The sequence below is a fragment of the Vulpes lagopus genome, chromosome 8, assembly GCF_018345385.1.
Source record: "Vulpes lagopus strain Blue_001 chromosome 8, ASM1834538v1, whole genome shotgun sequence".
NCBI classification, from domain to species: domain Eukaryota; kingdom Metazoa; phylum Chordata; class Mammalia; order Carnivora; family Canidae; genus Vulpes; species Vulpes lagopus.
In genome coordinates this window covers 63,721,937-63,735,785 of record NC_054831.1, presented here as the reverse complement: position 1 = coordinate 63,735,785, position 13,849 = coordinate 63,721,937, and the positions used below count along the sequence as shown (strand labels likewise).

The window sequence follows — 13,849 nt, the reverse complement described above, 5'->3', positions numbered from 1 at the left end:
TGCCTTCTACATCCTTAACTACTTATACATGAGAAAACCAAAATAATTTAGAGAGATGATAAATTCAGGCCTTTTGGTTTTTGAGTAATAAAAATGATAGGTCATCATTGTTTTTAAAAAAATCTCACTGTAATATTAAACTTTAAAAAAAAAAATCTCATGTACCATATCATCCAAGTGAGTTTGAGTTGTTTTTTATTTTGCTTACCAAAATTTTCAACACAGAAATTTAGATATAGTCGAATGTACTTTTCTTATTGTTTATAATTAAAGCAGCATTATATTTTTGGAAGTACATAGAAGACAGATCTTATAGATGATACATGCCTTTGTCCAGTTCTGATGCTAGACTCAATGAGAATTATGAAGGGTCATATGTACAAGCATGCCTCAAAGATACTGTGGGTTCACTTCTGGACTATCACAGTAAAGCAAGTGGAATGAATTTTTTGGTTTCCCAGTACATAAAAAATTTATGTGTACACTATACTATATAGTCTATTAAGCGTGCAATAGCATTATGTCTTAAACAATTAAAAAATACACATATCTTATTTTAAAAATACTTTATTGCTGAAATATACTAACCATCTGAACTTTTTTTTGTTTTTAAGATTTTATTTATTTATTCATGAGTGACACAGAAAGAGAGAGGCAGAGACACAGGCAGAGAGAAGCAGACTCCATGCAGGGAGCCCGATGTGGGACTCGATCCGGGGTCTCCAGAATCACACCCTGGGCTGAAGGCGGCGCTAAACCGCTGAGCCACGCGGGCTGCCCACCATCTGAACTTTCAGTGAGTTGTAATCACTGATCACAGATCACCATAAAAATATAATAATGAAAAAGTTGAAAACATTGCCAGAATGTGAGAGACACAAAGTGAGCAAACGCTGTTGGAAAAATGGTGCTGACAGACTTGCTTGATGCAAGGTGGTCACATATCTTCAGTTTGTAAAGAAGGCAGTATCTGCAGAGCACAATGAAACTGTAATGGGAGAAAGGGATGAAGGACCACAATTACCTCTACTTGTTGTATTTTAAGAATAGCATTTTTCTTTACACCAAAGCAATACATAATCATTAAGGAAAATGCACATTAACAAAAAAATGAAAAGAATCTTGCCCTTGGACCTTTACTGGTAGTATTCTGGGGTTATACTTTTTTTTTTTTTTTTTTTTTGCCTTTTAAATGGAGAGAGAATTCAGAACGGAGAATTAAGCTATTTAACAGGGATACACAGGAGTTATGTGGACTTTTTTTTCGCAAATTACTATTTTATTTTTAATCACTTCTTTTTTATTCGAGGCTAGCTGATGCACAGTTACATTAGTTTCAGGTGTAGAACATACTGACTAGACAAGTTTATATGTGATGCTGTGCTCACCACAAGTGTGGCTACCATCTGTCCACAACACTGTTGCCACATCCCTGCTTACATTACTTATGCTGTGCCTTTTTCCTCCTGTGACTTACTCATTCTGTAACTGGAAGCCTTGTATCCCCCAACCCCCCTCACCCATTTTGCTTCTCTCCTCATCCCATAAACACAGAGGAGGGCATAAAAAATGTTTTGTTTTGTTTTTTCTTCGAATGTGTTTGAACTTCAGTGTACAGGGCCTTTGTTTTCAGACTCTTCCAATCCCTGTCCTGAACCCTGCACCCTCCAGGGCACGCTTCTCCAGGGGGTGGCATTTGTCCCACATTCACTGCTCTCATCCCTTTACAGACTCTCCCAGGAAAGAGGTGTACTTTATGGCCATTATTGACATTTTGACTCATTATGATGCAAAAAAGAAAGCAGCCCACGCGGCAAAAACCGTTAAGCATGGCGTAAGTATCTCCACTCTGTTTCCTTCTCTGCTCCTGGGCCCCTGATGCTGTCTGTGGTGCGGGGACCAGCTCTGGTTGTCTTCTTGCCACCAAGCTGTCCAGAGGCCCTCAGTGGTTCTTGTTCGCTTGGGGGGTCGAGTTTGGAGTGTGAAATCTAGAGTCAGCAAATGCCAACAGCTAATGTAGCCCTCCCTAAACTTTGAGCAAGTCACTTAAACTCAGCAGCTAGTTATCTTTCGACACACTGGGGATACTGACAGACACATGCGTCTCTAGAATATTGTACAAATTTGTTTCTGTTGGGAAAATGCTTCAAACTTAAAAGCAAAGACAGCTAAGTGTTTTAACATGAATTCTCAAAACTGACATGTTCAAAACTGAAGCGCAATCCTATGCTTCAGACACTTCCCGAATATGCGGTGTTATTTTTTTGTGCAGTGAATTGTATTTTTTCTATTACAGAAATCTTCTGGGTGCAAGATCTAAGTTTAATAACATGAATTCTTCACCTTTATTGTGCTTGTTCTAAATTATCACTATTCTAGGCACATGTTGACTTGTTGAATTGCCCATGACAAGCCTGTGAAGGGTACTAGTGTATCCCTGTTTATCAGTTGAAAAAAACTGAGGGAGAAAGCCCAGGTCTAGAAGATGGTAGAAATGGGACTGCTCCCCAGAACCAAGCCCAGCCCCCCATTCCATGCTAGTCCCATCCCCCTCCCCTACCAGCAGATCCCACCTGCCTGGCTGAACTTCACCAGTTGTGAATATCCATTATGCTTGTATCGTAGAGACTTGTTTTGGCTTTCCAGGTGTTGCTAAAAAAGCCAGAGACCCCATCCCATAGAGATGAACCTGGACCTTGCCTTGTTCACACTGGAAGGAGAGGTGCCTCCTCAGTAGTGTGTACAACCAAGCAAGACACACTGGAACCTCAACCTCTATTCGAGACCCCTTTTCTGTATTTTTAAAATCAAACATGCTGTCCTCCCAGCAAGGGAAGGAACCAGCCTAAAACCATATTCAATTTTCCAAAGACACAGTTACATCAGCAGCCACTATTTATGGTATTCCTACTGTGTGCAAAGCAGGGACTAACACCTCAGGCAACCCACAACAAGTGTTGGAAATCCTGTATGAGTAAGAGAGGAGGGCACCGCTAGCTCTCACCCAGCCGCTGGCGTCGCAACCTTCAGAGTCGCATTTGTTAAAATGTGTGCATGCCCAATGCACATCCCCCTTCCCTGATCCGAGTCCAGTTCCAGAGGCAGGAGTGGCGGGGTGGTAGGTGGGAATGGTTCTCTAAAAGGCTCTGTAGTAATTCTGATGCTCTCCTCTGATTAAGAACTGTGGGTATACAGGAAGGACAGAACTGGGTCCAAATCACCATGATCCTTACATTAGCTCTCCTGGTTGTGTAACCTTGAGAAAACACTTTGGAGCTTGTGGGCCCTAGCTGGTGAAGGGGACCCGCCACCTTGCCAATAGGGTTTGCAAAGGATGTGTGAGGCCAACAAGCCACCTGGGGGGAGGCACTCTGTGCTGTCCCTGCCCTAAGTGCCCCAAAATGCCACAAACCACGTGCAGCTACACGTTGGCTGGAGCATGGCTCCTCATTCGTCTCCACCGTCAGACACCAGCTCAGCTCCAACACATGCCACGTGGCCTAAAACTGGGCTTTCTGCAGGAGCCACACATTCCGCTTAGCAAAGGATGTTGTGTTGAGCTGCCACTGGCACCTCTTCTCTGCCTTCAAGGCCTGGGCTCCTCTGTGGAGATCCCAGGGGCCCCGGCCAAGCTTGGAAATCACAGGTTCCCCGGTGAGTCTGGGTCTAAAAATAACACCTGGTGACTTAGTAAAACTGGTCTTGGCCTTGGCAGCTCAGGAAACCGGCAGTAACTATATACCTTGAGTCTGGTCGCCAGTGCTGCCTCTCGTAATAGGAAATCCCCCACTGAGCACCCCCTCCTTGCTCCAAGCAGGTCTCTGTGCAGGGGAACAGTGGGACCCCTGTGCCCGTGCTGAGAAGCCAGCCCCTGGCCCTCTGGGGGAGGTGCCGTCAGCAGCCTGATGTGTCTCTCACCTGGCCATTGTGCCAGCTGACACGGGCCCTACTGCCGCTGCCCTCACCCCTCTCTAGAGCACTCAACCACTTGCCTGGATCCTGAAGAAGAAACACCATCCTATGTCATTGTCACTGGGATTTTCCTTTAGCCAAATGTTGCTATTAAGGTATCTCCAATGTGCTCTCCTGAAAAACAGAAATGTTGTTTGACATGGCTTCTGAACGTAGGCCACAGAGTCCACTGTGCAATAGGAACATCCCAAACATGGCTAGGTCACTTTTTAAGTTGCTGCAGTCACAGTGTGATCACAGCATCTGTCATTACTCTGAGTCTTTACCTCATCTTCACAGAGATTCCTGAGAACCTTGATTATTCAGACACAATGTCCAAAATATTTTATGCTTTAAGAACAGAGGCAGAGATTGAAAAATGATCAGCTTTGTATTTAGCTGCCATTGGAAATTGCTACAGATACTAAGTAGTAATTATATCGATATTCTTCTCCTTGACATCTGCCTAGGCTGGTGCAGAGATCTCGACCGTGAACCCAGAACAGTATTCAAAGCGCTTTTTGGACTTTATTGGCCACATCTTGACGTAACCTCCCACATGGCCTTGGACGGACATGAGCCCGGGAAGGAGAGAGAGGTGGCTTCGGTGTAGGAAACATGAAAACCAAACTCAGTGAAGCACACCTCCTCGTTTACATCTTCAGGCCAAGATGACTGATTTGGAGGCTACTCGCTTTAACAGCTACCTGATATTTCCCAGCATCGTTCTAGCTATTTCTGACACGTGTGTGTGTGCCGCGCACGTGTGTGTGTCTGTGCGTGCGTGCGCACGCGCGTATGCGTGTGTATTAAAAATTAATTAATGAAAGCCGATCAGCTTCAGTCAGAGTGCGTTTGGGCAACAAGCCTCTGATTCCTGCTGTGGATGGATGGACGGATGGATGAGCACATGTGGGGGGAGGGGGTGAAGGAAATGCATGTCAGACCAACCATGTTGGCGTCACGCAATAAACTGTGGATCAGTTTATTTTCTGGAGTCGAAAGATGTGATAGTATTCATAATAATAATGAAGATAATAATAATGATGATAATAATGATGGTGATTAAAAGAAAAAGACTTACTGCGAATGTTACATTTCTACCCCGCACGCGGACACTCCTTAATAGTTGTACCCCGAGCCCCCGGCACTGCACACAGAGGAGTGCTGGCATCTCCAGCATGCCCCAGTTTGGGGTTCTGTCCGCATCACAGTGTTGGGACCCCAGCGTCTGGGGACGAATGCCCCTCCTCCAGCAAGAAGCTGATGCCCCTAGTGACTCTTGTCTGTACATTCTCACCTCAATAAGTATGTCCAGGAAAACTGCTTAATTCTCTTTTCTTGCCTGGAGCTTCTTCACTGTTACACTCTTATGTTGCAATATAGGAATTAATGCTACAAAATAAAAATAAAGCTTACCTGAAAAGTGCATAGTTTTGGGCAATGTTATCTACATCTCCTACTGTGGGAAGGTGAGCGAAGCATTAGAACTCTGAATTCTCTTTGTTAACGATGGCAAATCTGAATTCTAAGATGTTTCTGTTTCACCATTGGTTAAACAGTGGTATTTTGTTATGAATTATCCCTTGAACTGAAACCCTCAATTTTACTGTTTACATTATTAGGAAAACAGGGATATTTTTGAATCTAAAAATTTAATGTACAGCATGTGATTTTTGAAGTTTACATGTAAAGTCATTTTACAGTGTAGGTGAAATAATGTTTGTCATATTTTGAAATGTATCCTGCAGTCCTGTTTTTGGGTGAATGTTTTATTCAAAGTACATGGTAGGCAGCCTTCTACAATAAAAGGAAAAGGGTTGTTTTGTTTCTTCCAGATGTACATTTATCAACCTGATGATTTTTTAAAAACATGTTTAACCCAAATCTGGTTATGTAAGCTCATTGCCCTAAACTGTGCTGATTGTGTTTTTAATCAGTTTATAAATTTCCAACATCGATCATGTATTTACCAACTTTCTGGCATTTTCTGAAAGGCGTCAAGCTAAAATATTAGACTTGCTTAGAGTAGGTTATCAACTTATACACTGTGCTAAAGCTGTGCCTTTGAAATTCTTTGTTTAAAACATGAGATGATTTTTGTAGGCAGTTTCAAAAAAGAAAAAAAAAAAACCTACCCTTCAGTGATTACTTATAACTCAACAAATACCCCCTGCCGTACTGCCTCTTCCAAGAACTTTACTTCAGGGCTTATCAGTACTGCGATAATGCCCACTGTTGCATTGGTTTACTTCAGAAAACATGAGGTGATAGCAAATCAGGATCTCTGGAAGCCAGCGGCAACACCATTCTACCACGAGTTACTGACCACCCAGGTTTGTTAGCCACAGTAGATGATGTTACTGCCACTGTGACGTGGTTGTCCAAATCTGTATCTTATGCATTTAAAATTAGTTAAGACTGTGATTTGCCCACTCACACACACACACACACACACACACCATTCATTCTGGCATCAAGTCAGTTTCAGTGTTCTGAAGTTCAACTGTGGTTTCTTTGACTCAAGACTACAAAAGTGAGACCCTGAAGTAAAGATAAGGTACACATACATTATTTGAGTAACTACTTTGTGGCCAGTCTCTGTATGCTTTTAGAAGTTTACAAAATGCTTTATTTTTATCTGTAACAGTCTCTGTCATTCAGTTCTGTCGATAAACTATTTGGACAGAGTAAGGAAGTTTGCCTTGTATCTCCTAGTGCTAACAATACACTCCAGTCATGAGCCAGGCTTTACAAAATAAAGCACTTTGATGACTCACAAGGTGGATCCTTCATTCCTCTCTCTCGATTGTGTTTCTCTGTGGCAAATAAATTTTAAGTACTCGGTACTAAGACTACCTTTAGCTGCTCCTTGAAGAAGGCAAGGTGAAATTGAATCTTTTCATTCTCAGGAGCTTTGCCTTCAACCTGTGAATTCTTTGATTAGTAAAGAATAGAAACTTCAACACCAAAATGGACTTGCTGCAAGACGGACAGGCAGAGAAAAGAAATCTCTCCAGTGAATACCCTGTGAAGTATATCGTTTTATTTTTTAATTTTTACCAACCACAGTTCTGTGTCAGCATCTCTTGAAACTTTATTGGACTACCACTGACGGATGGAAGGCTTTCTTAGTGCATTCTACCGTCCTTGGTGCCAGGTTAGCAAACATGGTCAGTTCGGCTAGAGCACTTGTTTTGAAAATGCATAGCTGTTCTAATGCAATTGATGTAAGAGGGAATGATCTGAGCATAATGTACTTTCCCTGTTTACTTCTGTACACCTCGGTCCATCAGGAACAGTAGATGAACACAGAAAACTGCACCTAGCTGAACTGCGTTGCACAGGAATACATAAGACACACACCGCCTCAAACAGCACTGGCTCCTTCACTGTGCTGTTACAGTCACACCAGTCTGTAACCCGAGCTAGAACTTTCCATCTGACTTCCCGTCGCTCCTTCCTCTACTTTTCGGCAGTCCCAGAGATGCAGTCCTTCCAAGGCCTGCCAGCCCAGGCACCCTTCAGGTCCTTTTCAAGATAACCTGCCACATTGATTGTGGTATTTCTATATTTCGTGACCACCTAGCAATGCTTAAAACTGTACTACAGCTTTTATTAGGTTCCTCCTTTTTTTTTTAACTGTATCAGTGATGAAAGGTGTTTGGGTGCTGTGCCCCTTAGTCCCACTATTCCCGTGAGCTCTGTTTCATTGCGCACACAGCAGTGATTTAATTTCCTAGACTGAATTCACATTGGTCCCAGAAAAATGGTTATTGCTAATTCATAGAAGGACAAAGGCTGATGTGAAGCATTAATCCTTGATTCAACGCTTTCAGAAATAAGTGATTACGGGTTGAATGCAAAGAGACTAAGTTGTGGATAATGAAGTGGTAATGTATAAAATGGATATAATGCAGTGGTGCAGTGAACAGAAGGCCATGCCAAGAGATGGAACATGGAATTAAACCTAGGAGTTCTTAAAAATCAGTGGACTCTGCAAGCCCCAGCCACCATGTACACGGACTGTTTAATTAGTACAAAGTCAGCAGTCATGGTCTATACTGTACATAAAAGCCTTCTTCCAGTTCTCAAAATAACACTCCCCTTCTCTTCCTTCCTCATCTTCTCAAACAGCATTTTATTCAGCTCCAGCCACGTTATCTGGAGCTGCTATGTTAAAAATATCAAAGTGATTCTCCCTAAAAGGCAGAAACACACTGCAGGCCATGCAAATTGGATCCCTATCCAGAGGAATGACTTGCACAGCAGCATTCACTCAGGCCCCTGATCACACACTGACCGAAATGCTTTCTTTACACGGCTGGCATATCAAGGGGGCACTCCTGGCAAAGAGGCCCTAAAGACCAGGGAAGCATCTCCGGAAAAGTAGAGTTGATAAGTTACTTAGAGTGATTATTGAAAGTTCTTTGGTAAAAAGAAGCCCCCTAAAGAGTACAGAGGGGTACCTCTTCATCTGAACTGAATACCCTTCAGAAGGTTTAGTCCTGTTTTTGTGATTCAGTGAAAATCCTGCCAAAGGGCAGTTAAATGCCACAGTCTGTAATTTTCTCTCACTCTCAAACACTTGTGTTTAGTTTAACTTCTTAAGAGAAGGGACAAGAGGTTAGGATTTCTCAGAATCCAGTGTGACAAGAATCCCATACTTCTCGCTGAAAGAGGTGTCACAGATAAGGAAAGTTTGGCCCCCAGAAGGTAAGTGATTCGTCTCAGGTCACGTGACAGTTCGCAGCAAAGCCAGGGCTGGCCCCCTGTGGCAGCTCAGGATTGAAGGTTGAAGGCTTGAACCACGACCTCGGACCCTCTGGGGACTCCCAAGACCTCACCACCACCCTTCCTTCGTGAGCGCTCCTCTCTCCCTAAGCCCTTCAGCTGTGTTTTGAGAGCTGGCATGAAGCCTCCTGGATTTTATAACAAATGTTCTACACAGTCCATTTTATGAGATTTTTAATCTGTATTATTCCATTGCTATCATTTTCTCTTAGTCCAACAGCTTTTTCTGTCAATTGACTTTTTAAATCAAAGGGTCTCACTTCTGATGAATGGCTGGTTTGGAAAACACTGTCTTAAGTGGCTACTCTCTCCGCCTAAATGAATCACTGGTTTTAAATACTTTTTGTAATATGCTTCTTTCTCTGTCTGCCTCTCCTCACCTCCCTTTTCTATACTTAAAACATACAAACAAGGTAGCTTCCTACCGATTAGAGCAGCAGTCAGCAACCACAGCCTGAGGGCCAAATCCAGCCTCCCATGTGATTTTTGTAAATAAAGTTTTACTGAAACAGCTACACCCATTTGCATATTTTCTACTGCTGCTTTCAAGCCACAGTGGCCAAATGAGTAGTTGTGACTGAGACCAGAAAGCCTAAAACATTTACTCTAGCCCTTTTCAGAGAAAGCTTGCTGACCCCTGAAATAGAGCCTCATTTTGGTACCACGAAGTGGTTTCTGCAAAACCACGGACTTCAGCTACAATTGCTCTATTATCCACAGAGATCTTCCTCTTTACCTAGAGTTGTTGAGATTTCTTTCATTCTTTTACTAAAGTTGTTGCAACTTCTTCACTGCCCTCAGTTTTTACTGAAGTTATTAGTGCCTTGTGAGTTTGTTTTTGAGTAAATCACTATGGTCATCTTACATTACCATCACAGTCACCAGTGAAGTTGACTATCTAAGAAATCCATTTACAGAAGGGGCGTAACTTTCAGTCATTCAGTCACTTTGTTAAAGTCCTATAAAAACAGATGACTGAGTTCTTCAACATGTGACATTTTAACAATTTTAATATACTCATATACAGAAAAATGTAGTTTTTCTACATTTTAAATGTAGTTTTAAAAAGTTTAAAAACTTTATTTGGCCTCAGAGAGTATTAGTTAAGGATTCTGTGGCATCTAATATGTGCTATTTTACCAAAGATGATAATACTAAAATAGAATAATTTGGTGGGACTGTGTTTACCTAATGTTTCTCCCCCTTCAAGCTTCCTGGTAGTCTAGGGGTGAAGAGCTCATTAGCCTGTGGATTCTGTGCCTTAGATGGCATCCGATATTTTCCCCCAAAATTCCAGAAGGGAGCTTCTTTCTGCTTTGGCTGTGCTTACACATCTCCAAACCAAAGTTTGACCAGGCAAAACAAGGGAGTTTTCCATTCAAATTCTGAGAATAGAGCTCATCCTTCCACCCTACTCCACTCCTACGTTCTGTCCAGATTGTAAGGTTGATTTACTGAAAATTAACAGCTTTTTCTAAGTTTCTAAAAATAAGTAAATAGTCACAGAATGAATAGACTGTGTGATTGCAATGAATGCAGACACACTACAGGGCGCACAAAGCAGATGATCTTCATACTGTGAAGCACAAGGCTCCCAAAACCAAACAGTGAATGTTTAACTATGAATCCTACATTTGTTTCTTTTAGTATTTTCCTACATGGCTTAGGAATTTAGCTTTTAATTAAACAAAATGTCATAAATACAGCACTGCCTCTTTTTGCCAAAAATAAGCAGCAGCAAAAATACTAAAATATACAAATAAACTGTATGTATTGATCACAGCTCTAGTGGACCAAACAGACTAAGGGACATTTGGGATTTGCTGACTGGAAACATATCCACTGTTCCCATGTAGGGAGGAGTGGGATATATGTGCCATGGATGGACTGGTGCTCTTGGCTTTTGGTCCTCTAGATGATGTTATAAACAAAGGCTTTTAAGGCATCAGGGTGATAAAATTTAATTTTGACAAAATTTGTCCAAAAAAAACTTAGCGGTCTATGTTGTGCTTTTACAGTTTCTAAAGCATTTTCCTCCACATCTGTTTCACTTAAATCTCATATACATGGTTTCATTTTTACTATTCTCCTTTCACAGTTGAGAAGCCCAAGGCTCAGACAGGTTGATCAATTCTCAGAGGTAAGTTAAGTCACAGGGCCAAGTCTTCAACCAGCTGGTCTAGGTGCTCTTTACACTGCAGTAAGTGTTCTTTGCACTATATCACATCACTCATTAAGTTTCCCAAAATATCGCAGGTCCCTAATTTGCTCCCTTTTAATGCATATGGAGTCAAACTGACACTATAACTTGGTACTACATGGGATTTGGACAGGCATGGTTGGCTTGGTTTCCCCAGAGACCCCATGAAAATATTCAGTCAAACACTAGTCTTGGTGTTGCTGGGAAGCTAGTTTGTAGATGCAATTCAAGTCTATGATCAATTTATGTTGACTAAGAAAGATTCATGTAGATGATCTGGGTGGGCCTGATTCAGTAAGGCCTTACGAGCAGGACTGGGGTTTTCCAGAAGAAGAAATTCTACCTGTGGACAGCAGCTCAGCTTCATGCCTGAGAGTTCCAGCCCACCCTTCCCAACAGCCTGCCCTGTGTTTTTTCAACTTAACCTACTAAGCCCTCACAATCACATAAACCAATGCCTTGCAATAAATCACTTAATATATAGCTTTTGCTGGTTGTGTTTTTCTGGCAGAACCCTGACTCATACATATCTTCTAGATCTTTTTCAGTAACACGGGGAAAGCGAATGGTGGAACAAAACCCTCTGCAAATCCACTTCTCCATGAAAGTAATCAGAACACTAGCAACAATTGTTGTCATCAATTTTTTCAGAACTCTGGATATTAGCCAAAACCTTGCAGCAAGCAATCTGAGGAACTTTCATTCAAGAAAACAACTGGATCTTGGGAAGAAGTGAACTTCTCGTATTTTCTCTTATCCTATTTCCAGATAAACAAAAACAGAAAATTTGTCACTGGCAGACCCTCCTCCCTACATAAACAAACGAAGTCCTTCAAGCTGAAATGAGGCTGATGTCAGCAAGATAGTGGAGTTGGAAGCCCTGGACCCTCCTTCCCCCAACAAACACAGCAATTCAGCAACACTTCAGTCTCTTCATGAGAAATCCAGAAATGAACTGAAAGGCTCCTGAGAGAACACAAAACTGGACTCACTGAAGTCAGCAAGGAGGTTCAGGACACCCGGAGTCCCTGCACCCGGCTGAGCACCACACGAACAGGAAGAGTGTCCCTGAAGAAAGGAAGAGGCTGGTCTATACATCCAGCACCCCACCTTTTCCAAGAGGTCTCCCCAGAACACTGGCTTTTATCTTGCCAGTCTTGGAGCTCTGACAGCTCTGTCACCGTTAGCTGCCTGGGGAAAAACAGACACAGCAGCTCAGGCTGGTAGATGCCGTCGACCCTCCCCCTGCCCGGTACAGAGTGAGTGGATGGAAAATCCCTGTCAGTTGTCAGCTGCCTCTAGGGAGGAAAAGAGTTTATTTTTATAGCCACCACCCCAATTTCTCCAGGGCTGCCCAAAGAGCCAGCAACAGTCTAACCCATTTTGAATCTCTTGACTGGTTGGCACAGTCTGGTTGCCTGGGGGAGAACAGAGATGGTGGTTTGAACTGATGTGTACCATAGCACCCCTCACCCCCGACACCCCTGCAAAGAGCAGGAGACAAAAATGACAGCCACCTGCCTCTCCCTGAGGAGGGAAAGACTTGATGAAGGTCCCCACAATCTCTAACTGGGCTGAATGACTAGGCTCGTCTGTACAAAGTCAGTCCATGAAGCAGGAGAGGTGCCTGCTTTGCCTAATGCATGAATAACCACAGAGTCAAGGACAATGAACAATCAGGAAAAGATGTTCCAAACAAAGGAACAAGACTTCTATCCAGAATTCATAAAGAACTGTTACAACTCGATAATAAGAGACAAATTTTAGAATGAGGAGCGAATTTGAATAGGTGTTTCTCCAAGGAAGATACATAAATGGTTAATAAGTACATGGAAAGATGCTCAACATCTTCAGTGATTAGGGAAAATGCAAATGAAAGCCGTAAAGCACATTACGTCCCCTAGGCTAGCTATCATCAAAAAGGCAGAAGATAGCAAATATTGGAGAAGATATGGAGGAACTGGAAGCTCAGTTGGGGTGGAAATGTAAAATGGTATGAACACAGTCTGGCAATATCTCACCTGGTTCAACACAGGTTACCATATGACTCGGGTATTACACTCCTAGTATATACCCAAGAGAAGGGCTGTATTCCTTCCAGATGCCCTAGGGGAAAATCCATTCTCTTGCCTTCTCTGGCATCTACAGTTTGCCTATATTATGGGCTTGTGGCTCCTTCTTTCATTTTTAAAGCCAAGAGTGTAGTATTTTCAAATTTCTCTCTCCAACTCTGCTTCTGCCATCACATCTCCTTTTTGATCAAATTAGCTGGTGGTCTATTTTTAACATCTTTTCCAAGAAACAGAATTTTGATTAATGGATTTCATCTACTATTTTTCTGTTTCCAATCTCCTTAATTTCTGCATTTACCTCTGCTATCTTTGTGTATTTTCTTTTGGCTTTATTGTTCTTTCTTCTAGATTTTCAAATTAGGGATCTAATTCATTTATTTTCAATTTTTAATATTATTTGACAGAGGTGTCTAGGGCTACAAATTTTTTAATGATCACTGCTTCTTACATAGAGACATTTTAAATATGTAACTATATAAAAGTTATATATGTATATTCTTGATTTATAGCCTTTCATTATCACTTTTCAGAAAGTGTGTAATTTTTGTGTATATTTCCCTTATAACCCAAGTGTCGTTTAATAGAAATTTAAAAAAATTTCCAGGTGGAAGTGTTCTTTTGTTTTTAGTTTTGTTTTTCATTTCTAACTTCACTGTATTGCGTTCAGAAACTATTAGTAATATTTCACTTTAATGAAACCTGCTAGTGATTTCTCTGTGCCCTAATATATGATCGATCCCTTTTCAGGAATGTTCACATGGTCTTTAAGAGAAGGTATATTCTCTACTACCAGGAAGCAGTGTTTGATATACTGATATACAGCCAAAGCTTC

General features: G+C 41.8%; 1 protein-coding gene across 1 annotated transcript in view; it reads left to right on the top strand.

The window, feature by feature from the left end:
- The window catches only part of PIP4K2A (phosphatidylinositol-5-phosphate 4-kinase type 2 alpha), a 179,164-nt gene extending 172,434 nt beyond the window's left edge, over positions 1-6,730 (top strand). Inside the window, exons 9-10 of the mRNA XM_041765645.1 lie at positions 1,731-1,834; positions 4,422-6,730. Of these exons, the coding sequence (XP_041621579.1) occupies positions 1,731-1,834; positions 4,422-4,502 (185 nt within the window). The 3' untranslated portion in view covers positions 4,503-6,730. The remainder of the gene's footprint in view (positions 1-1,730; positions 1,835-4,421) is intronic.
- The last annotated feature ends 7,119 nt before the right edge of the window (positions 6,731-13,849 follow it).